Raw genomic sequence first — 24,876 nt, 5'->3', positions numbered from 1 at the left:
TGAATGGAAAAAGGAAACAGAGCTAATCGAGAAACCGTTGAAATCAAGGAAAAAAGCTTTTAACTGTCATTCAGTATTTCCCTTGAAACAGAAATGTACTCCATTTGAGTTAACATAGCGGAAGTGTGACAAAGATATTTAAGACAAACTCACTTTAGCAACAAGTACTCTAATGTTGGAGCACCACTTCGTTACAATATTTTTTGAAGTTCACAGCCTCATCGGTCAAGAAATCGCTGCAAAAAGTAAGCTTTTGAATGTTAGGATGGAGAATTAGTTAACGAGACTATCTAAGAAAGAGTCCAAAGAGACTAACCACAGTCGCTCAGCCATTCGACCCACTTCCCATCTTGGACTCCACGGATACTCACTGAGGAGGTTTGATTTTACAGGTACACTCGATTGGTTTAAATGCTGCAAAGCAAAAGCTTGCAATTCTTAAAACCTAAAGAAATAAAGAGAAGCCCAAAGCCTTTTGTTTGATTCGTTTACAAATAGTTTGATACCTGACAACTCTGAAGCATTAGAGTTGGTTGCTGCTTTGGAAATTGAGTTGAAAAGAAGAAATGAACCTAAAACAAAGCCGAAACCCCAGATTATCCACTGCTACATATTTACTTTGAAACTTCGAGTTCTCAAGAAGACATGTTTGAAACATGAATAAATGCAAAAGTGAATTTTGGAAAGCTTGAGTTTAATTTGTTTTTGAAAAATTAAGGCCTGAATAGTGATTGAATTACCATGAAAGTAAACTGTCCAGAGGCAGTAAGGAATGTAGCCTGACGGCAAAAGGTCTAGCAAAAAAAAAAAACAAATAAGAAAGTTAAGCAGCTCGGAAATATCTCTAAACATATGCCAAGGCGCACCAAGAAATGCTTACAGGATTAGCTTCAAGAGGTCTTCCAAGAAAAATAGTCAATGCCTCAATAAAACTCCTCCTTAAATCAATTGCAGAAACAGCTTCCTGGATCTAGAAACTAAGCTTGATAAGGCCCTTTGAAATAGAAATTTAGTTCGTGTGGGAAGATTTAGTTCAACTTACTTGTCTCTCAAGGGTTTCTTCAAGATGGGGAAGATATTCAGCCAAGCACCTTTTGAAATAGAAATTTAAGAGGTGGTTAAACATAGCGATTAGAACAAGCACTGTTTGAAGGCATCGTAAATACGTGTAACTTACATCCCGTCCATCCATGGAGGAAGTTTAACATCCTCAACAGAGAATAGCGCTTTTAATTCAGAAGATGAGACTAATCTCAAACGAGGTGCTGAAGGTGTTGATTCAAATTTCCGAAGAATCGGGTACACTACCTGCATCCGTAACCAGTGTATCAAGAAGATGCTAGCAAATTTTAAAAGAGTGAAGAATAGATAAAAGCGACTTATATAGGAAGGAGGAGAAAACCTGAAGATAAATTTTCTGCTGATGCTTCCAAGGGCACCCAACCACCATTTTGTTTATGTTCATATCCATCACAAGAGGTACTGCAAACTTGACTTCCTCTGGCTACACTAAAGGTAATAGAAAGTCAAAATGCATACAATGCGTCTTACTTCACAAAGAATCTTGAGAGCAATATATACCTTGTCAACTCCTGAAGCCATTTGCATTTCAATTCCCTGAGAATGGGGGAACGAGATTACAATGGAAGTTCTAACTAAAAATGGTGGTTACAGTGACAAGCCTAAACATTAATCGGAAACAATATGCTTGGAGAAACCATAACCATTCAAACAATATAACACCAAACATTTGATATGAAGATGTAAATGCCTGCAGGATACCTTGCGAGTTAACACGGTACTAATTTCAAACTTGACGCGATCATCATCAACTTGGCCGACGCGCCTTCTTTGGTAGGCCACATATTGATCCCTAAACAATACATCGTTCAAAGAGAAACATTGATTACTCAAACGCAAAAAAAAAAAGGGTTAGATTTGAAGGAAACAACCTCAATCCTTGAATGAGAACAAGCAACCGCGTAGAATCCTCGTTATCCCACTCAGACAAAGCCTTCTTCAGCAAGGATATTTGATCATCATCATCAGGAGTAATAGTGCTACTACACGGCATAAAATCTTCATCGTCGGGTCCAAATACAAAATCAGGAGGGTCAAACGCATACTCTGAATTGTAAATAACATCCCCTGCCAACGATATGAACACGAATTTTTAAAAAGATCTGCAGCTTCGATTTAACCAAAAAAATCGCCCAAGAGAAACAACAACTTACATTTAATCGTTTCAAGACAGTAAGGTATCACCAAGGTAAAGCGATCGAGGATCTTGGGATTAATCTTGTTACCAGACCAGACATTTTCAATCTACATGTAAACAAAATCAGACTATTACGACTTATGAAACCCTAATTCACAAATTCAGGAGATGATTCGAAGCTTGAATCTGGTTTGAAATTTGGGCCATCTTATTATTACCTTGATGGAATCAGGCGAGTGATTGAGTAAGTGGTGGAGCTGGTCGGCGATTAGAGGTGGGAATCCTTCGAACGCCATGTGAGGGATCCGGCGGTGGTACTACACGCGCTACCGGGTGGTGGAAACTGGAAAGTTCTTGGAGGTACGGTTAGGGCGCGACGGACGGATCACCGTGGCCAGGTTGGGGTAGACGAGAGAGATTGAAAAGGGCTCACACGATTCATCCACCGAAATTTTTTACATGGGAAAAAGGTTACCAATGTGGTTTCAAAATCTTTTTAATAAACCATGTTTTTTACCTTTATTTTTTTTTATTTTTTATCTTAATTATAATTTTTGAAACAAGGCATCTGTACTTGATTTTTATAGGCACTGTCCAAAGGCTTTTGTACTACTTGAAACAGTGACTTTCAAACTCTTTTTCTGATGTATGGAACAAAAACATTTAAGTGTACTCTTGAGTAGTGTTAAGGTTGGGCAAACACGTCAATGGAGTTTCAAAATTGTTCCACTTTTCTCTTTCACCCTTTAAATTAATGAGACCCAACAAAAATCACATTTTGTTACGCGTTTTTCTTTTCTTAGCATTAGCAAAGAGATAGAGAGAGATAGGGAGATACACATTCTTGTTTAATTGTTTGTTTGAAGTAATTTCTATGCAATTCACTCTTATAAGAGAATCTATTAATATAACTTACACTAATAACAGAATTATTACGAGATCGGCATAGAAGCCCTCAAGGAGATTGTGTTACACATGTTAAGAGTTGCATTCGCAATTTTTAACCACATTCATCTTCCTCTAAGATGTTGTGTAATAAGTCTCAACATCCTATACACTTCACCCTTGAGTTCGTTCTTCTTGTCAGCATTCACAAAGACACGACCTTGGTCTCTAACTTCAATCCAACTACATCCTGTGACACGCTTTAAACCCATTTCCTTCATCTTCCTCCTTATCTCGGACACATTCTGCCACTTTCCCGCAGCAGAGTAAGCATTTGAAAGCATTACGTATGATGAAACATCTCTGGGATCCATCTCCAAGATCTTAGACGCTACTAACTTAGCCAGACGCTTGTTTGAGTGAATCTGGCATCCCCCAAGCAACGCCTTCCAAAACCCAATTCCTGGGTCAAGAGGCATACTTTTGATAAGCTCCTCTGCTTCTTTGAAATGACCTGACCTCGAGAGCATATCCACCATACAAGCATAATGTTCTGGTTGTAGCAGGTTTGGATCATCATATCCATTCACTGCTTTGTTAAAATACATGTACCCTTCTTGGATTAGGCCCGAGTGGTTACATGCAAATAACAGTCCAAGAAGTGTCACATTGTTTGGTTTCAGGTTTGTGTCGCTGACCATTTTCTCCAACATGGCTATAGCTTCTTCTCCTCTTCCATTATGCGCATAACCCCATATTATAGAGTTCCAAGATACAATGTTCCGTTCTTCTTCTTGGAGCTTGCTGAAAGCCAGAAGACTATCTTCCATGTTTCCACATTTTGAGTAAAAACTTATCAGAGAGTTGCCAATATAAACATTACTAAATTGCTGACCCAAGAACTTGATAACACAGGCGTGTATACTTTTACCAGCACCATGAGATGCTATATTGGACACGGCTGTTATAGCACAAGGGAAGGTTGATTCGTTAGGCATCACCACTCCTTCCCTTAACATATCCACAAATGTATTCACAGCTTCCTCGTTCTGCCCTGTCTGGCTAAACCCTCCTATAACGGCGTTCCAAGTAACAACACTTTTCTCCGGCATTGTTCTAAACAACAAAAGGGCTTCCTCAAACTCATGTTTCTTAAGATACCCACTTATCAAATTAGTAATAGAAACTACGTTTGGGTCTCTGGTATCATCAAAACTCTTACGAGCATCTACCAGCGTACTCAGCTTCACATAACAGTTTAAAACAGCACTACCCACAAACACATTCGACGAAAGCCCCACCTTTAATGCATAACAATGTAGCTGCTTACCCCATTTGACATCTCTGAAAGATGTAGAAGCCCCAATGACGGTGCCAAACGTGAACTCGTTTGGCCTTATGCCCAAACACAACAATCTTTTGAAGGCATGACTTGCCTCTACATGCCTGTTTTGCTTCACAAAGCGACCAATCACCGCTGTAGCAGAAATGACATTTAAGTCAGGAATTTCGTCGAACGCGTGGTGTGCGTTACAGAGCAGATCCGATTCAAGATGTTTAACCGGGTTGGGGATATAATTATGAGATTTGGTAACATGGGCACTTGCAAAAGAGTGAGATTTTCGTAAAAGGAACAGTGTTTGAGATAAAACCATAAGCAAAGAGCAATTAATACTCGTCGTGAACCCAGGAATTGGGAGAGAGCATTAACAAGCAAGAGAAGTTGCACTTGTTGTCGCACACGTTATAAGAGCATTATGTTTATGTTTAAACCATTCCAATTCAGTCTTGGTTTAGTTTGTGTTTTCTGATACCAATTTCTTGGTTAGTTCTTTGACTCAATTTGTTTGTTTTATATGCAATTTACGGGTTGGACATTTTGGTTAATTTATCTTTTTATTTTATTTTTTTTAACTGGGAATTCGGTTTCTTAAATTTAGTTTAGTAAACAAAATTCCAATCAAAATTAATACGATCTTTTTTTTTTGTGGGCAAGAAATATTAATTGGTTTGTGTTTTATTCAATTTAGTTTGGTTTGGTTTCAATTCCATTTCGTTTTAGTACTACACGTTTTTTGTTTATTTTGGATTAAGTAGAGTTTAGTCTTGTAAAAGAGTTCATGTGTTTTCCTCAAACTATTTTTCCTAAACCCAAATTATAAAATACCAATAAATAGTAAAAGAAAATATTTATGAGAAACTAGATTAGGACCCTATCGAGATCTGCTATGTTCAAAATTTCTACAATTGGTCGTGGTATTCAAATGCACCACTTCTGAAAGATCAGTGAAATTGGGGTTTGTTTAATTGTATAGTGTCTTTTTTGTCAAACTAGAAGTCTAGGGTTCAATCAGTTTGAGAGGTACCATAGCTTCGCTATAGTAGGTTTTGTTAGTTGTTTTATGGACTTGTTATGTCCTTTGTGGGTTGGCTTTGTTCTTCGTGGACTTAGATGATGGGAATGAGTTTTATCTTAAATTTTATGGATGATTAGATAAGACTCACTTTAGTATAAAAATATATTTAGAAATTTTGTTGATGATTTTTAAATTTTAAGTGGTATTTCACGCTTTTTCTAAAAAATATTTTGATACCTTTATTTTTCTTTTACTAAACCATATTTGAATCTTACACATTACATTTTAAAAATACAATTTAACTATCTATTCGATAATAATGTGGACTCCAATTCTACACAATTTATCTCTTTTTTAATAAAGAGAAATATACAACATAGTTTTTGTAGACTTTATATTTTTAATAAATGGTTATAAAAAGGTTGTAGATAGATTATAGATTAATTTATATATTAATATTAATGGTTACACCTAAATATTATAGATATTCCAAATTGATATATTAATAGTAACAAATAAAATCATGGATATTCCAAACTGTATTTTTGGAAGATTTTAGTTTTATATCACGTTGTTTCCAAAGATCTTTAAACACAATATTACAAATTTATTTTCCACAGATTTTATCGATAGACCACAACGTTAACCAAAGATAGATTACGAAATTGATAGATTGATTGGTTACAAGTTAAATAGTGGGTTACAATATAGATTACGAAATAAAATTTAACCAGTGTTATAGCACGAATACTTATCTAGAATTATTAACAATATAAAACTTACAAAATAGGTGTTTTTTAAGCTTTCATATTTAATATATGATTTTATTGCATAATATTTTTAAAAAAAAACTTTTAAAAACAATAACATAAATTATATTTTATATAAAAAATACAATATAAATAAAATAAATTTCAACACGTGCTCTAGCACGGATCTTAATCTAGTATTATAGTTATATTATAAACGATATGTGCATCAATATCAAATCAATATATTCATTATTATTGAAAGTGACTTAATAATTTAACAATACTAAATAAGCATAAAATGTTAAATTTTGGATATCAAAAATAATAATCTTCTTTAATTAATTTGTACATGTATATGTTAGAAATAGATTTGATTATTGGACTAAATTAACCAAACCGATCAAAAGGATAATGTTAAAATTAAGGAAACGAGCATGCATAGGCTTCCCTTTCATAAAAATCAAACAAGTCATGGATTTGCTGCAAAATAATGTAAGCTATCTTTATACTCAGAATCCGATTCAGAATAATTAAATGAAAAGAAAATTCGAGAAAGAAAAGTTCAAATTCACCAAATAACTAAAAAACACAAAACTGCCACAGATCATTCAAAAGAATATCTTATCAAGACTTTCAAAGAAGAAGAAGAGCTAATAAGAAAGACAACTTGTTTAAGCCTTGGTTGCTGCACGACCATAAAACCTGGCCTTTTCCTGGTAGGTCTGGAAGTGACCATGTCCCATCTTGGAGGAGGTATCAATAAACTTGAGATTAATCACCTCCATGGCAAGACGAGATGTCTGGGTAAGCAGCGACTGGCGCAAAGTCACAACTCTCTTCTTTGGACCCATGCAGCAACCCTTAATCATCAAGAAGTCTTCCTTCACCACACCGTAGTGTGCGAATCCTCCCATTGGAGTCACTTCCTTCTCAGTCCTATATCATAGGACCACAACATCACAATCAGTTGAGGTGGCAATACAAAACAAAACAGAAGTAAGAGAGAGATAAAGAGTAAATTCTACTGACCTGTCGTATTCAGTCATGGCTGAATGAGTCTCTGAACCAACTTTGCCCAACCTGTAAATCTTCTTGTTCAGCTCAGTTCGGTGATGGTAACCGTTCTGACCAGCCCTAGCTACGGTGTAGGACACTCTAGCTGGATGCCACGCACCGATACAAGCCACCTTACGTAGACCCCTGTGAGTCTTACGTGGAAGCCTTGTCACACCCCAACGGGTAACAACACCTTCATAACCCTTACCCTTGGTCACACCAATCACATCAATCATTTCATCCTTTTGGAAAACAGCATCAATTGGGATCTGCTTCTCAAAGAAACTGTAGGCAAAGTCAACTTTCTGGGCAATGGTACCACCATTGATCTGGATTTCCATCATGTGAGCTTTCTTCTGCTTCAGTCCCTTCATTTTCCTGATCTGTAACATAGAATTGTCAGCAAGCACGCAATGTAAAAGATGTTTAACATGAACGGTAAACATGCAGTAACCAATATTACCTGAGTGTGGGCCAAAACACGGATAACTGTTCCGTATTTCTTCATCTTCTCAAGCTGAGCCTGGATACCTTTCTTGCCATCCTCAGATTCATACTGCTTGGCGTAGCCAGTGAAAGCCTTCTTCTTAGACTTAGCCCAGTTCTTGTAGAACCTTCTCCTAACCTCCTCACTCAAATGCTGTGCCCAGACAGTGTTCAAAGACCTCAAACCTCTCGGGGTCTTCACATAAGCAACAACACCAACAACAACCATAGCAGGTGTCTCAATGATGGTAACAGCCTCACATGTCTCCTTCTTGTGAAGCTCTACACACAAATAAAAATACAGTTAAAGACTTTAAAACTCAAGAAGCTCTGTAAAAAAAAACAAATCAGAATGAAACACAAATTCACTTACTGGATCCAGGCTTCTCGACATCTCTGACAATGTGGGTCATACCAGCTTTGTAACCCATGAAAGCTGTGAACTTGCATGGCTTGGTTTGATCATCCTTGGGGAAAGCCTTCACTGATGATCCAACAATAACGTGTAAGCAAAGCAAACCAAAAAAAAATCCATAAAAGAGTAAACTTTTTGGTGTATAAGCAACTTTAATATAAAAAAAAAGACTCACCCTTTCCTCTGTGACGGTTAGCTCTCTTCCTTGGTAAGAAACCAAGAGAACCATGTCTTGGGTGCTCAAACTTCCTGTGAGACATTCTTCTCTCCTCCTAATGTATCAGAAATCAAAAATCCAATCAAATAACTCTATAACCAGTTCTCTAGACTAAATTCTAATCAAACGATTCATATGGATTATAATAAACGTTTCAAAGAGACGAATAGTAAGATTCTAACAAAGTATATGAATAATAGATATTCAAAAATGGAGTGGAAGAAGAGGGACGAACCTGAAAACTCCGATGAGTCCTGCGGCGAAAGAGAAGTGTAACTAACTATATATAAAAAAATAAAAACCTAATTTCGTTCCATTTATATAACCTTTAAACGTTTTTGGGCATTTTAAATTCTGAACCCATTTTCATATTGGGCCCGAAAGCCCAATAAAATCAAAATTAGGGTAAATACTTGGTGTCCTATATAATAAAGTCATCTTCTTCTCTCTGCCTCTTCTGTCTTCTACTTCAAATCTCATCGCATGTGTTCTGTTCTTATAATGAAATCTGCTTCTTTTTTATTTTCTTCAGAGGTTTGGTTTTTACGATTTGATATTAGTTATGGAGGAGAGTGATGAAATCAAATTATATTTCGATCGCTAGTGTCTTTGAAGACGCCATGAGCGTCGATTTTCCACACGAGATTTCTGACTCTTCATTTAAAATTATTTCTGACTTTTTAAATATTTTGAATTCGTTTTTTTTTTTTTTAAACAAAAGCTGTTTATTGAGGCTCTTATATTTAGATTTTTACGAATTTGGATAGGTCCAGTGCGCAAGCTTGATGAAACCATCCCAACGTTCGATGTGTAATATTTAATGGATGGGTTTGGTTCGGATTACATACTACCTACTCATAGTCAGTTTTGAGGATAACTTTGTGTCGGATATGATTCTCACTTGCTGGAATTTGTTAACTCAGTGGCAGGAAAAAAAATAGTTTTCAATATGGAACTGCAGATTTTTACGAACTTGCAAACTGGTGATTCCGATCAAATCGTTAATACTTGAAATTATTACGATTAAAAATAATTATTACGAAAAAAGGATTAAATGGTTAGAAAAAAGGATTAAAAATTGAAATATTTCATTGCGAAATAAAAGACGTTCAAAAAACATAAATTGTTTACACAAAAACATTGATATATTTAACGCTTCTAAAGTTCTAATATTAAGGAAAATTTGCAGAAAATTTAATTGGCTATTTGGTTTTCAAAAGTAACTGAATTTTTGGTTTGTTATTTGATCCATCCGTCCAAAATAAGTAGTTGCTATTTATTTATTCCTCCAAATTTTGATTATTTTCTAGTTATATTTGATTTTATTTGTCAATTAATATCAAAAATAAAATGGTGAGTTTTTAACATTTAGATTTTCAAATAAAAGTTTTAAAATTTAGAAATTATTTTTAAAAATTAACAACAACAAGTACTGGAAAAGAAAACCAACACACCTCGCCTTAGATTTAAAATTGTTTTAACATGAGCTAATGGTAATAAAGTCTTAAGCGGGCACCATAAGCGGGCAGTGCACCATGCAGTGATGTGTCGGTGATATATGATATCTCTTCTCAACATCAATCTTGAGATCTCCCTCATGAATCTAAATTGTTTATGATGTTTATGATGACTTTCATGAAATATTATCTGAAGAAAATAAATTGTAAACTAAAAAAAGGACATGACTTAAAACTATATATTATCAAATATCGAAAAAATAAAATATAATTAGATTTATAAAATTGTGAACATATGTTTGAGATGTTCGAGTGTGCACTAATGTTCTTTATTTGTTAACATTTTATGAATTTTGTTTCTTCTAATTCAGTTATCCAAAAAAGAATTTGTATGTACTAAAAGACTAAGGGGGTGTTATTCAACACCGTATTTTAAAGGAATCTGATGTATTTTGAAATCAAGCGTTACTCAATTAAGTATTTAAAAAAGTCCATTAAAATCTAGTGTTATTGAATTATGTATTTATTTGATGGATTTTATAATACACAAAAAACTCTGTTATTCAATGTCCATTTGATTTGGTGTCATTTTAGATTTTAATGGACTTCACTTAGAAAATATGAACATACACAATCCAACATATTTCTTAAGTATTTCAATGTCTTTCTCTCTCTCTTCAGAATTGATTCAGCAGATTAGTGAAAGAATTAAGATGTCCTTCCACATACGGCGGTTCCGTTCGTGATCAGTTATTGCTTCATAGTCAAAATCTCTCAGATGGCCTTCTCTCACGGCGTTTTTGCGATTCCGGTGAAGTTTCTCCCTTCAAATGATTCTTTTTCCTCCTTTGATTCTTAAGGTCTTATCTTCCACTCCCGACGTATTCGGTCACTTCCTTCGTCTTGAGGCCTCTTCCAGCACTGCCATCAGAACCTCCTTCTCCGTGGCTCCACCTGACTCTCCTCCTCAAATCCGCTCCCTCTCCAGTTTCTCTTATTCTCCGCTGTTGCCGTCCTCTTCCTCTCTTCCAGCAAGCGCTAGCTGTGACGGCTTCCCATTGGTAAATTTAGCAGATCCACCTAGCTTCTCCCTCATTATTGTTGCAAAACCAATGTAACATATTCATTATTGATAATATTAGTTTAATTTATTTTTGTCTTGATTTTTGCCTTGATTTTTGGTTAACAACTCAATTAAATTTATTTTATTTAAGTTAAATCATAAAGTCCAGTTAATAATGACTTTTAAATCCATTAATGTCTTTCAAATCCACTGTTAATGACAACAAATCCATGTTAAATGCATTAGAAAACTATTGAATTTTAAAATCCACAGATAACTGTAATCAATTAAAATGCTTCCTCCAATAACACCCCCTAAATTAAATTAAGATCTATAATGAGTAAACTAATTTTTTTTATTGGACAAAAACGTAAATAGTGTTTAATCGCAAAAAACCTGAATAAAGTAATTAAACTAAGGGGGTGTATTGGATATAACATTTTGGATGATTTTGTGGGATTTAGGAAATTTTAGATTTTGAGAGATTTGAATGAGTTTTTAGAATATTTGGTAGAATTTGAAAAAGTTTATATAAATAATTTGTGATTCGGTGAGATTTAAAAAAAAAATTGGGTGATTTTAGAAGATTGTTAGACAAAAAATTGAAAAATTGGGTTTGACTGTTCTAACACTTTCTCCGACGAAACAATAGAGAGTTCAACACACAGGTCTAACTCTCTTTTTTACCCAGAAGTGAAGATCAGCTAGTGGAGATGTCAAGAATGTTGTGAAGCTCAAGGCAACACTTGTCATCATCCTTTATTGATCTTTGACTTGATGAAATTTGAATAAATAAACGAGGACGAAAGAAAAAAAACACCTATGACTTAAACGATAATGATGTTGTTGTTGTTTTATTTTTATTTTGTTGGATTCCTTTGCCTTTGAAAAAACTATATGGCAACCAGCAAGTGTTCTCCTCTCACTCTCAGGTCTGAGCAATGTCATAATTCTATGGAATCTTAAAAGAAACATAAACGTCGAAGACAACTCCAACAAAACAACACAAACAGAATGGATAATCAACAGCAAGAGAGCTTATGCTACTCCAAACTTTTATTGTAAAAAGAAATCCTACGATGATAAGAAATTAAACGAACATGAATCTTAAGATCATGAATAAAATAAGCTCTACTTCCTAATTCTTTTTGTTTTGGTCTATCTCTCTCCTCTTCATATTTCTTCCCCTCGCCAAAAACCCGACTCGGTAGTTCGGAAGCTTCCTCCAATTCATTCCAGTGTTGCGCATGGCGTGAAATTTCCGAGCATCCGACCAAACATCAAAGACAACTCCAACAAAGAAACATGGAGACGAGCAGAAACGAAATGGATAAGAACAAAAGACGATAGAATCTTGTATCAGAACCGTTATCTTTCTCACAATCGAATATGTGTTCTAATCCAAAATCTGTTGAATGTTTTGTGTTTCGAGATTGATGAACAGGTGAAGACCGATGATGAAGGAGTATGCTCCAATGTTTTATCCTCTTTGTTTTTAATCCATCAAAATCACATCTATAATAGTGGGATTGTTTTATCGGTATTTTCAACTAGAAAATGAATTGAAAATCACCCAAAATCACCCAAAATCAGTATCAAGAGGATTTTTAAAAGAATTGTTAATTTTTGAATAACAGTGAATTTGATAAGACTTTTAAAAATTATCAATTGAATAACATGGAATTGTAAATGATTTTGAATAATTTTACCAAATATCAAATTCAATAACATAGGATTTGAGAAAACATTTAAAAATATCAAGTTGAATAACATGAGATTTTAATAAAAATCCAAATCCTCTAAAATCTCTCACTGAATACACCCCCTAAATATAAAAGTCAAAAGAGAATTATATATATATATATATATATATATTTGGTTTGTAGAATTAGCTTAATAAAGGGTTTTGTCAACCATGCAACTCATCCACGTTCTGAGGTACATATATCATATTGTAATTTCATTGTTTTTAATGTGATTTTTTTTGTTCTCGTTAATGTTAATTTAATATCATCTACCACTTGATGCCCACAATTCCACAAACGATGGTGAAGTGCATATATTTTACCATATTTAAGCATAGTTTATTCTTCTCTTTTACATAGTTTATTAGCTAGTTTTAGCATTTTTATGCAGTTTAGCCTTGTGTATGCATTAGAGTAGAAATTGCATGACATTTGCATGTTTGCTTGCACAAACATGTGATTTAAGTCTTTTGTAGCATGGAAGTAAGCTGTGAAGAAAGAGAGGATAACCAGTGAAGCGGATCAAGTCTAAAATGGAGGAAAGACAGAGTTTCAAAGTCACTCGACCATACAAACGACCGAGCATGGAGAGGAACTCGACCAAGGGCCAACAAGCTTCAGAAGGCACTTGACCGAGCATATGGTCGAGCATTTGGCTAGCCAATTTAGTTTTTTGTCTCCTAGCTAATCAGGGCTTCCCTCACTTACTATATATACCCCTTGTACCTGCAGCCGCTCACGAAGTCAGAAAATATCTGAGGAGTCATAAAAATCTAGTTTTTCTCCTTTTGGATACTTTTTACATTATTACAACATTATCCACTTTTTCTTATATTTACCCAAATTTTCAAAGTCTTGTAATCTACATACTTTTGATGTGTTTGGATTTTGATCTTGCTTCTTTGTATTAAGTTGTAGATCTCATCATTATCAATCTATTCATGTTTGTTTTACCATTTTCTGGGTTTATGTTCTTCATCATCATGTGTAGATCTGAGTAATGAACTAGGAGCTTAGAGATGGGTTAGGATGGTTAAGAGTTATGATTATCTAGACTGTTCAAGCTTATTTGTTTATAAATCCTTTCCAGATTAAGTGTTCTCTATGCTATCTTTGTTCTGAGAAGTTAAAGATAGATCTCAGGTTTCCTTTCATTCAAAAGATGTTTAGGATGCTAGAATAGACTAATACTAGAGATTACAGTGTCTAGCCTAAGAGATTAGTTGTCTAGGGTGGTTTTTGACAAAGAATGATCTGGATCTTTACTGTCTGTTTATTCATGTCTTAGCTAGTGCGAACTAGGTCTAGGAGTGTTTAAACCTGATTACTATTTTCATGAGAATGGATTAGTAAGTATTGGAGATCATTGTCTAAGGATATCTCTTATTGATTGAGTTTTGTTGATCAGTCTAGGTAGTTATAGCTTGATACCAGCCCATGAATCCCATCTCTAGGACCTGTTTTGTTTATTGATTGTCTGTTTTATTGCTCATATTTGTTTTCTGTCTTGTTTAATTGCATTATGGGTTGTTTAGTAGTTTATGTTCATTGTTTTAAGCCACTTGACCACACTCTTGCTGAGCTCGGTAGAGTGCTTGATCGAGCACCATCTCATTTGCTTTGTTTATGGTTTGCATCTATGTAGTTTCATTTCCTTGCACTTGTTTAGTTCTTGTTTCTATTTAAGTGTAGTCTTTGCATTGTTCATCTCAGTTCTTATTGCATTTAGTACTGTTTAAGTTGTTAGTTCATTGCATTTACATTTCTGTCATTAGGATTGTTAGTAACCAAACCATATTAATATATGGCTTAACTTGAGTAAGTGTTCATATCTTGAGTGTTTGCATATCACCCTTTATGGATTGACATCTCTTAGGGGGCCCCTTATATTACAACAACATAAGGGATGAAAGCAGCGATTGACATCTCTTTTCTTGTCTGCGCGCTAAAATCAGTAATAACATTGAATGTTTTAGTCTGAATCAATGAGTCGTTTCAATGAACAAAAAGGAATAAGCCATGGGATAACATACAAAAACATGGATCTGCGTCCACATCTAATGACTGTTTTGTTATTTCTGTGTGTCTTTCTTCCTAATAAGTAATAACATTGAGACAAATAGTGATCTTATTATATCCAAGATTGGAGTCGCAACAAGTGCAGATTTATCAATCGGAAATTCGGCTGTAAAGGCAAAGGTGACAAAACGTCGGGTAGCTGAGCCTGAAGATAGAATGAGCATCGAAGTGATTAAGACCTTCGACATCAACCTCCTTGCAACAATACCACTTGACCCAAGTGGAAATTTTGAGAGGAGCACATACTCCATAAAGGAGAAATCAACCAGATTCACCAATAAGATGGACAATAATAAGTTAGTTAATCCAATCTGCCACAAAGGAGTTAACACGGACTTCATAGTACCAAGATTCAAAGTGAAATTTTGAAAGAGCCTGCATACTGCAGTAAGGGGACGCCCAAAGGCGAAAGAGTTGCCTCTTAAGGACATACAAATAAAATCCACGGCAAAGGATAGTTCTATCGGGCTCAAATAATAGAATAAATGCATAACCTGGCAACAAGGAAGAGGAGGAGAGCTTGAGGTGATGAAAACCGAGAAAGCAGCTCCAAACTCTACAACACGGGCAGCAACTTGCAGAGCACACGACAGAGAGGCAAGCGGAGGACTGGGAAGATCCGGTTTCAGAGATTCTTGGGGAGGAGAACTGACAAAGGGAACATTCAAGTATCGCAAAGAGAGTTTTGGGAAGGTAGTCGTTGGTCAGCAGGAACTAACGCCGAAGAAGGATCGTCGGAGAGGGAACACCATCTTGAGGAAACAAAGATCATCGGCGGCTCCTCGGGGAGTGTGCCTGGGAGAATTAGGGCATTCTTCTCATCCTTACATGTGAGGTTGTTTCTATATCTAACCAAATCTCCGCTTGAAAGGTCAGAATTCATTATTCAAAATTTGCACTAACAATTCTTTCACATTCTTGTTAAATCATGCTGCTTTAAAAAATTATACAACATCGAATAACACTAAAATTTAACATAAATGAAAAATTAACAACTTAAATAACACTAGAATCTTAAGGAATTTAAAAGAATGATTAAAAGTATTAATCCAATAACACCTGAATTTAAAAGAATTTATAAAACTTGTAAACAAATAACACTGGAATTGAACATTCTAATAAATTCCTTCACATTCCACTGTCCAATACCCACTATCCAATTCCTTCACATTCTAATAAATTCCTTAGCCTAAGTCTGTTTGTTTGTTATCATCCATTCATTAACCTAGAAAAATACATGTATGATTATTCCAACAAAACAAACATATTCTTCTAGCTAAATTGCACATAACTTGCATTTACACAATTCCAAAGTATATTGTAAATTCACAGATAAAAAAATCTACTCTATAAACTTATTCCAACAAAACTGTTTAAAACCATATTTTCTCTTAATATTGTCTATGTATGAAATTCAGTCTGTTTGGAACTCAATATCTTAATCAAGAACATCTTAACTCTGTAATGAGACTCTATGGTGCTATTTTCCAGTTTTTTTTTTTTTTAATTCTTTTTCAATTTCTATATCTCTTGTTCAATAGAGTTTTTTTTCCATTGTCCTCATAGGAAGATGGCTTTTACAAGTGGCTTTTGTAGACTTATATTGAAAATATTATTAACTGTCATACAAAAAAATACTCTAACTAAAATAAATATTTATCAGAAACAGGCTAGAAATGTATTTTTTCAATACAATAACAATATTTATTTTAAAATGTAAATTTATAATATCTAATCTTTAAAAAAGAAGTTCATATTGTACCACGAATCGTAATATAGTATACATGATTTTTGTATCTTTGGAATACTTCAAACAAAATTATTATTCTTGAAAACTATCTATATTATTTACTACAAAAAATGTTTCATATATATATATATTAAAATTTATTAAACAAATTGAATATATATATATATATATATATTTAATTACGAACTATGTATATTTCGTTATGTTTATTTTAAAATTAAAGGAGATTCTTAAAAATAGCACCAATTTTAAGTTTTTGTTCCAAAACTAGCATACTTTCTTAATTGTTCCAAATTTAGCACAATTTTAATTTTTGGAAGAAATTATCTAAATAAAATAAAAATATTAAATAAAACAAAAAGGGAAAAATGCAGCGTAGTCACAAAACCTAAAAAATTTCAAATGAATTTGAGAGACTCAGGGGAGGAGAGATTGAGCAACGGAGTGTACGTACGGGGAAGAAGCGAGGATAGAGAGGGAAAGTGAGGATAAAGGAGGAAACAGTGATGAATTTTGAATGAAGCAGCGAATGAAGTCGGAGATTATGCCACCACTGACGCCATTAATCACAGATGGGAGTAAGAGTGAAAGAGAGAAGGGTATTCGATGGGGTTTTATGATGGGGTTTATCTCAATGTTTTAACTCATCACTCGCTGTAACGCTTCTTCAATTCGGAGTTTAAATTCACGGTAAGATCAATTTTTTGGATTTCTCGATGTGAAGATTAATTCTAGATTTGATTCTTAAGTCTCATTGATTTGTCCGATTGAAACCTATTTTGTGATTAACTTGCTTTTCTCATTTTCAAAAGTTTCAGCTTTTCAGTAGATAGGATGATTTGTGATTTGGGTCTCCCAATTTCCAAACTGGCGAGCCTACAACGTGTTTAATTATCTGGTAAGCTTCTCTTCTACCTTTTCTATGTTTATTAGATTTATTAATTTAATGAGTACTAGATTTTGGTTAGGTTTAGTTTAATTTTTGTAACTTGTACTTAGTGCAATCTGATTGATTTTATTACTTGCTCATGCTTCATTATGTGTCGATCTTAAAGTAGATAGATGGCTTAACATAATTTCATGGTACTTTTACAGGTTCTGATTTCTTAAAATTGACTGTGTTTGAACTCAAATGACTTTTTTTAGATTCTGATTTCAAGAAAAACATGTTTATTACCTTTGTTTGTTAGATTATATTAAATGTAGTTACCTTTGTTTGTTTATACAGGAGATAAGCTTATACATATCATAGTTATTAGACTTAATTTATACATTAAGCTTATGTTTCGTTTATACATTAAGATTGGTTTACTGATTTGGTTAAATGTTTATCATGACTCATATTGCATTTATTTCTCTACTTTTGTTCTTCTAGAATCATAACTAGAGTTGTTCTTAGGTTTATTCCATGTTAATTTATAGATACATGAGATGAATGGTTGTGTCATTCTTATTGACTTTACTAGTTTGAAAATTCAGGAAGAATTTCATAAAATTGTCTGAAGACAATAGTGTAATCTTCTAGCTTATTGTTTGTAGTATCTCTATTGTTCATAGCATTAAATTTGTTTGAAGTGCTTTTAACAAGGATCTTAAACACGAACTTCAAGAATTCAGGAAATTCAGGAAAGCATGTGAACTTCACGATGACCTTCATAAAAAGGTTTTTTTTTTCTTTTTTTCTTTTTGCTTCTCTTTGATGTTTAGGGTTTGATTCGTTGTTGTATAGTATTTGTTTTCTCATTACGATTTTATGATAAGTATATTTTGGATGGTGTGTTTTGTAAAATAATTTGAATTGATGTTAAATGAAGCAAATGGTAGTTTCTTTAGATTCATGAAGGTTCCTTGAAATTCAGGTAAGATACCTTCAGAGCTCATGATGACATTCCTAAAAAATATGTTTTAGGATTCTTGTAAATTCGGGAATGATTGAATAATGAGAAGGATTCTTTCAAATTTAGGTGAGCTTTTGAACTTCTAACATCCAGGACGAATTTCATTATAATTCATGAAGACTTTCCTGAACATATTTACTGATTTCAATTTTACCACAGGACATGGGAGATTCTTTCATACAACTGTCCCATTGCCTAAGCTCCAGTTCAAGATAGGGAAGAGCCTTAACCAGATATTCTTTGGCTTTTATTTAAGAAGACAGCTCCATCAAGAAGAATATTTTTTTTTCTTTTTTATATTAAGATGTAAAGATTTTATGTTAAAATTCTTTTTGGATGATGTATTTTGTAAAATAATTTGATTTTGATGTTCATAAAATCATATGGTATTTTTCCTCTCTATAGTGTCCCTCTTTGATATCCACATGCTTATGTTTTTCAAAACACATTTATTTTAGGAAAGATTCAATAATTTTCAGGAAGAATTCTTTGAAATTCAAGATGACCTTCCTCAACTAAAAAGTATCTCCACAAAACTTGTTTTACAACATTTTCATGAAGGTTTTGTATTAAAGATTTGGATATTTTGATAGGTCTGGTACAAATATAAGAAGGGTCTGAATCAAACATTTCAGGAAGAATTCCTAGATATCTAGAAAGGATTTCTAGAATTTCAAGAAAGTCTTCATAACAAAATACTACACCATTGTTAAAACAAGTTCAGCAAATCAAACTCATTCTCTGGCAGCTCTTTGATCTCTTCTTTCACTTTTCTCTCGACAATCATGTTGATTCTCCACAACACAGTCTTACTTTTCCATTTCATGACTTTGATTGCATAGAGTCTCAAAAGCAGACCCTTAAGGAATCTGTACGCTTGTACCGTACCATTCCAACTGTTTCTCCACAATGGTTTCAACATCTCTGAAAGCTCTCCTTACAAGCCCAACTTCCATTTCTCTTTCAACAAGCTTTCCTACAGAATATATCATCTTAAGTGCACTATCCTTAACGGCGTGATTGTAATCATCTATCAAGTGCATTGCTACACAAAAGGCACCGGAAAACGCAAAGACCCAGCAACTGTTATCTACCAACAACTCTCCTGGTGGCTCTAGCCTTTTGATTATATCAAAAGAAGTTTATTCATCACTTGAATCAAAAAATCTTCATCAGCAAGCAACATTGTTAAGCATTGGAAGATAGAAATCGCTCGCTGTAACCCTGTTTCACTCGATGCAATATACAATCTTCGCTCACTGTAATCCGCCGAAGAAGCCTTCGATGTAGAGATCTCCGTTGGGATTTGGGAAGCGGCTTCTCAACATCAACTAAGACGTGAGAGTCACACGCCTAGTCGTTTCTTGAGATCTCGATCTCACCATTGGAGTAGAAGACTAAGCTAACAACACCAAACCGTTTCGTCTCTTTACTTTGTCGTTGTTTAAAATCACCAACACCAAACAGAACTTGAATATGAATCTGATTGATAATGGACTTGATGAATCTCTGCTTAAATCACTTCACTGGAGCTTCTATCGATTGATTTAGCACTTAATTGAAAGATCTGACATCAAAAATAAAGATCTCAGATTGGAAGATTCATCACAAGCTTCACATGAGAAAGCTAAAAAGAATCGTGAGTTTGATTTTTTTTTTTTCTCTTTTTTAAAATGAATTTTATTTTCTAATATAAATACTAAAACCTTAAGTCCATCGAACTGATATGTGTTTTGTCCATCGCACAGGTCCGAAGACGTTTAGCCTAACATTGATGAACTTTCGGAGGACAACAATGATACACATAGAAGGTATGTCTGTGTTGGTGAACCATAATAGGCTTACTTTTGTCTTTCCAACCCATATTGTTATAATATGTTTGTTAACTATCGCGCATGCCTGAAACTGATGAATTCCCCGAGGAGAACCATGTTACTGACCTGGAGAACTCCACCAACTTCAGTCTCTTTTATTTTCAGATGTGTTTAGTTTTTAATTAAAGAAGAAACAGTCATATCATTACTATTTTCGTCAGTCTCAAAATACTTGCCTGAAAATTAATAATTTCTTTTAATTTACTTTCCTTCTTTAATTTAAAAGGTATTATAGTCTTTTGATCATATGACACAAAAACAATACATGGCATTATTAAAAAGGAAAAACGAAAGTGACATTTCTTACGACTTTAATTTTAAAAATGACATTTATGACAAAATTCCCATAAGTTAATCTCTTGATCACGAAATCACTAGATTTTTATTCTATGTCAGGAAAAGTTCATATTCGGTACGTAAAAAATGACTTTAGATTTGTTTTGTTAATCCACTTAACACGTTTTAAAATTATTCTAATTGTATTTTTTTTTATTTGAGCACCAAAGAATATTCAAAATCAAAACAGAAAAATTTCATGCATTTTACACTAATCGCATAACCGCCAATATCAACCGGACACGTGCTAACTGCGTAGACTTGTCCAGCAAAAACCGTTGACTCGCCTTATCTACGACTCAATCAAACCACCTTACTCTTCCTTCTCCGTCACTATCAATCAACGAAGGATCATCTCTGACGCTCTCTTTCTCTATCTCCCTCTCTCTCTCTCTCAATCTCACGCTAATCCAAAACAGTATCCATGGATTACAAAACCACAGCGATCCTAGTCGCAGCCTCAAGCTCTACCATCATGTTGATAATCTTGTTCATATTAGTCATTACGTTCGTATGTCGTCGCCGTCCTGCAACCAAAGACCAACCTCCCCGGAATCATAACTTTCCCGATCCGGTTCTTACCTCCTCCGACATGGTAACGGAAAGCGCAAGCTTCGATCCTTCAATCTGTGAAATATCTATGGCGGAACTTATTAAAGCAACCAAAAACTTCTCATCGGATCTTATCGTCGGCGACGGAAGTTTCGGTCTCGTTTACAGAGCTCAGCTCTTAAACGGCGTCGTAGTGGCGGTCAAAAAGCTCGATCACGACGCTTTACAAGGATTCCGAGAATTCGCCGCAGAAATGGAGACTCTTGGTCGTCTCAACCACCCGAACATCGTTAGGATTCTCGGTTATTGTATCTCGGGATCAGATCGGATTCTCATCTATGAGTTCTTAGAGAACGGTAGTCTGGATTATTGGCTGCACGAGACTCATGAAGAGAACAGTCCGCTGACTTGGTCAACGCGCGTGACTATCACTCGCGATGTGGCCAAGGGTTTAGCGTATTTACATGGACTACCGAAGCCGATTATACATAGAGATATTAAATCGAGTAACGTCTTGTTGGATTCGAATTTCGTGGCTCATATAGCCGATTTCGGATTGGCGCGTAGGATGGATGCGTCGAGGTCACATGTCTCGACGCAAGTGGCGGGAACGATGGGGTACATGCCACCGGAGTATTGGGAAGGGAATACCGCGGCCACGGTTAAAGCTGATGTTTATAGTTTCGGTGTTTTGATGTTGGAATTGGCTACGCGGAGACGGCCGAATTTGCCGGTTATTGTTGATCATGATAAGGAGGTTGGGTTGGCTCAATGGGCTGTCATCATGGTGGAGCAAAATAGGTTTTATGAAATGTTGGATTTTGGATGTGTTGTTGGTAGCAGCGACAAGGGAGTGGAAGAGTATTTTAGGATTGCTTGTCTTTGTATAAAAGAGTCGACTAGAGAAAGGCCTACTATGAATCAAGTTGTGGAGCTGTTGGAAGATTTGTGTCGGTTTATCTATGTATAGCCGTTACTTCATAGGTAGTTCGAACAAAAATTTAAGTTCGTTAGAAATTGTAATAACAGGGTAAATTATTCTCACTGTAAAAGTTACTACAAATTAAGGTCGCGTTTTCTATTTATTTATGTTTTAGAAACTAGAGCTTACTTAATAAAGGAGAAGCGTGGGACTCTCTGTTGTATCATGTTCCAATTTAGACGTGTTAAAAACTCTGCTCTATACTCAGATGAGGTCGTAACCCCATATCCTTATCAAGCTGCGGGGGTGGTAATGCTTGCAGCGTAGAAGAGAAGAGACTATGATTGCTAAAGCTGTACAAGTGAATATTTAATGTAAATTTTGTGGTTATTTTTAATAAATCATGATTTTGGCTACATAGTCGTTCTGATTGGTTTTACTATTTGACTAAACCAATAATTTTATAAATCAATAAATGTTTAATATATATATATATATATATATATATATATATATCTTATTATATAAAGTTTGATGTCAAAATTACTCATTAACAAGATCGTAACGTATGTCAATTGAATCATTCAGATGTTGACACATGTCAATTTTAAATTTATTAAAATTATAAAAAATAAAAATGTAAAAATTCAAAACTTACCGTAAAAAGGTTTTATATAAAAGTAAAATAGAGAAAAGAAAACCTAATTTTATTTAAAATATTTAAACAGTTTTAAAATTTAGAAAAAATCATTATAAGGAAATTATATATATATATATATATCATAAAATTCAAAATTATAATATTGTTTACTTATTTTAATTTTAAGTTGCTAATTTTATGAGAAAATATATTACTTTTTATATAAGAAAAAAATGATTGTGAAAATTATACAATTAATTACTGTTTCTAAAAAAATGTAAATACTCACCTTTACACAAAAAAAAATATTGTTGAAACAAAAAACATAAAAAAAATTAGATTGTCTCATATTTTTTTCACCAATCAAATAATTTATTCAAAAAGACTGCTATTGTAATATATAAGATAGGAGTATGTAAGATTAACATATCCGTTTTTGTAACTACACAAATGTTAAAGTAAAGAGACATATAATATATTCTTTAATGTGTTCATAAAGACAATTTGTTGGTAGTAGTAAAGACTCAAGAGTATATTTTAACAATAAAATATATTTGTGTGTACAAATACACTTTTAGTGGTGATGTAGATAGTAGATTTGTAAATAGATATACAATTGTGTATTATAGCAAAAAAAAAAAACAACTATTTTCTATAATTAAAAGTTTATCTCTTTACTTTTATATATTGTTTTTACTTACAAAAAGAACTAAATATATATTCTTTGTTAAATATAATTTTATTTTAATAACTTTGAACTCATCTACATCTATTTTCTTTAACTAAAAGTGTATCTATTTACTGTTTTTTTTCAATCAAACAATTAAAAGGAAATTTCTCGGTTAGCTGCCCAAACCAGAGGGAAATAATTTACAAAAGAAACTTCAGAGATAAAAGAACACAAAGCAAGGGCAAGAAAATCCGCCTTTGTATTTGAAGCACGCGGGATCCAAGAGATGGAGAATAGTGGGAAAGATTCCAGCGAGTTAAACTCATCGAGCAAGTTGGAGAAAGACGACCAATATTCAGAAGACTGCACCATAGTGAGTAACTCAGCACAATCAGTCTCAAAACATTGACAAGCGATCCCTTCAACACGTATCTACTCAATGGCCCACAACAACGTTTTTAATTCCGAATGCAGGGGGAGGGGCTCTGTTTTAGACACTTGGCCCCCAACAACAAGGTTCGCTCCTCACCAATGCAACACTACCAGCCCAATCATGAATACACATTGGTTGCTTTCCAAGAACCATCAATCTGACAACGAGGTGAAGAAACCTGGACATCTAAATACGAAGATGGAGCTGACATGACTACCGTAAAAAAGAGCGCCTATTCCCAGGCTAAATTATCGCCCAAAATCTGAGTAGTTATATAATTCGTCTCTATCTCTTAACCTTGATTTTTTATGGCCTTCCAGATTGCCCATAAAATTCATGGTAATTGAAGAAGTTGATCAGGATCACCCTCTTGAGAGGCATCCCTTCAGAAAACAAAATTCGAATTCGAGTACACCGACTCATATGATAAACCCTCTGACAAGACCAGAGTCAGAGATAAATCCCAAACTTCACACGAACGAGGACATTCAAAATAAAAACGTGATTTATTGTTTCAACCGTAGAGTCGTATCTTTTACATCAAATATCACATTGGACACCTTCGTGTATCTATTTACTTACTAAAAAATTTATTTTATATTTTTTGATAAATTTTATTTTATTTTAAAAATTATAAACCCACACATCAGACGAGTCCTAATCTAGTATATATATAATCATTGTTCATCAAGAGAATCATTCATTAGTAACATGTGTAACGGTTCCTCTTTTGTGAAACACTGAGGTAATCAACTCGACACAGAGAACAACCAGATCAAAGAAACATAGTTGACTCTTGGCAGGACTTGATCTATTCACAATCAACAATGCGATCCTCCTTCGAACTTAATGCAACTGTCGCTAGAATGAGGATTTTACTCATGTCTTTTTCACTTTTCAGTTTATAATTTATTTTTTGGTAAGATAGCAAGGTCAAGGTAATGATATTTACATGCAGAGCCGTGCCTACGTGAGGCAAAAAGAAACTCTCGCCTACAGCCAAAATTTTTGAAAAAATTATAGAGGCTAGTATACTTCTAATCTATTGTAATTAATTAGCTAGAATCTCAC

General features: G+C 34.2%; 2 protein-coding genes and 2 pseudogenes across 5 annotated transcripts; 1 reads left to right on the top strand and 3 right to left on the bottom strand.

Moving 5' to 3' along the window:
• Window positions 1–43: 43 nt before the first annotated feature.
• On the bottom strand, window positions 44–2,854 carry LOC104771365 (uncharacterized). 2 transcript variants are annotated; one of them, XM_010495882.3, is made up of 13 exons: window positions 2,437–2,854; window positions 2,235–2,325; window positions 1,953–2,148; window positions 1,783–1,873; window positions 1,582–1,617; window positions 1,403–1,504; window positions 1,178–1,308; window positions 1,043–1,091; window positions 881–970; window positions 741–794; window positions 507–572; window positions 317–414; window positions 44–236 (listed from the first exon to the last, which is right to left on the bottom strand). In XM_010495882.3, exons 1-13 carry the CDS (start codon window positions 2,512–2,514, stop codon window positions 170–172), a joined length of 1,149 nt encoding a protein of 382 aa, XP_010494184.1. In that variant the 5' UTR covers window positions 2,515–2,854; the 3' UTR covers window positions 44–169. The 2 variants fall into 2 exon arrangements, with proteins under 2 accessions (XP_010494184.1, XP_087361157.1); XM_087505031.1 differs by lacking the exons at window positions 1,953–2,148; window positions 2,235–2,325; window positions 2,437–2,854 and having other exon boundaries at window positions 1,403–1,509; window positions 1,783–1,922.
• Window positions 2,855–3,062: 208 nt separating this feature from the next.
• Window positions 3,063–4,911, bottom strand: LOC104771364 (pentatricopeptide repeat-containing protein At5g42450, mitochondrial pseudogene; annotated as a pseudogene). Its single transcript, XR_015592472.1, has one exon. The product of XR_015592472.1 is annotated as a pentatricopeptide repeat-containing protein At5g42450, mitochondrial pseudogene (transcript).
• Window positions 4,912–6,688: 1,777 nt separating this feature from the next.
• LOC104771363 (large ribosomal subunit protein uL3z) lies at window positions 6,689–8,963 on the bottom strand. Its single transcript, XM_010495878.3, has 6 exons — window positions 8,622–8,963; window positions 8,345–8,441; window positions 8,128–8,238; window positions 7,732–8,036; window positions 7,242–7,651; window positions 6,689–7,148 (listed from the first exon to the last, which is right to left on the bottom strand). Exons 2-6 carry the CDS (start codon window positions 8,427–8,429, stop codon window positions 6,884–6,886), a joined length of 1,176 nt encoding a protein of 391 aa, XP_010494180.2. The 5' UTR covers window positions 8,430–8,441; window positions 8,622–8,963; the 3' UTR covers window positions 6,689–6,883.
• An 11,878-nt stretch (window positions 8,964–20,841) lies between these two features.
• Window positions 20,842–22,293, top strand: LOC104771362 (phytosulfokine receptor 1 pseudogene; annotated as a pseudogene). The gene has a single exon (XR_015592345.1). The product of XR_015592345.1 is annotated as a phytosulfokine receptor 1 pseudogene (transcript).
• Window positions 22,294–24,876: the final 2,583 nt, after the last annotated feature.

This window comes from Camelina sativa, chromosome 20, assembly GCF_030686135.1.
Source record: "Camelina sativa cultivar CO46 ecotype springtype chromosome 20, ASM3068613v1".
Classification (NCBI taxonomy): domain Eukaryota; kingdom Viridiplantae; phylum Streptophyta; class Magnoliopsida; order Brassicales; family Brassicaceae; genus Camelina; species Camelina sativa.
Note: the sequence above shows the minus strand (reverse complement) of the source record. Positions and strands in the feature narration are given on the sequence as shown.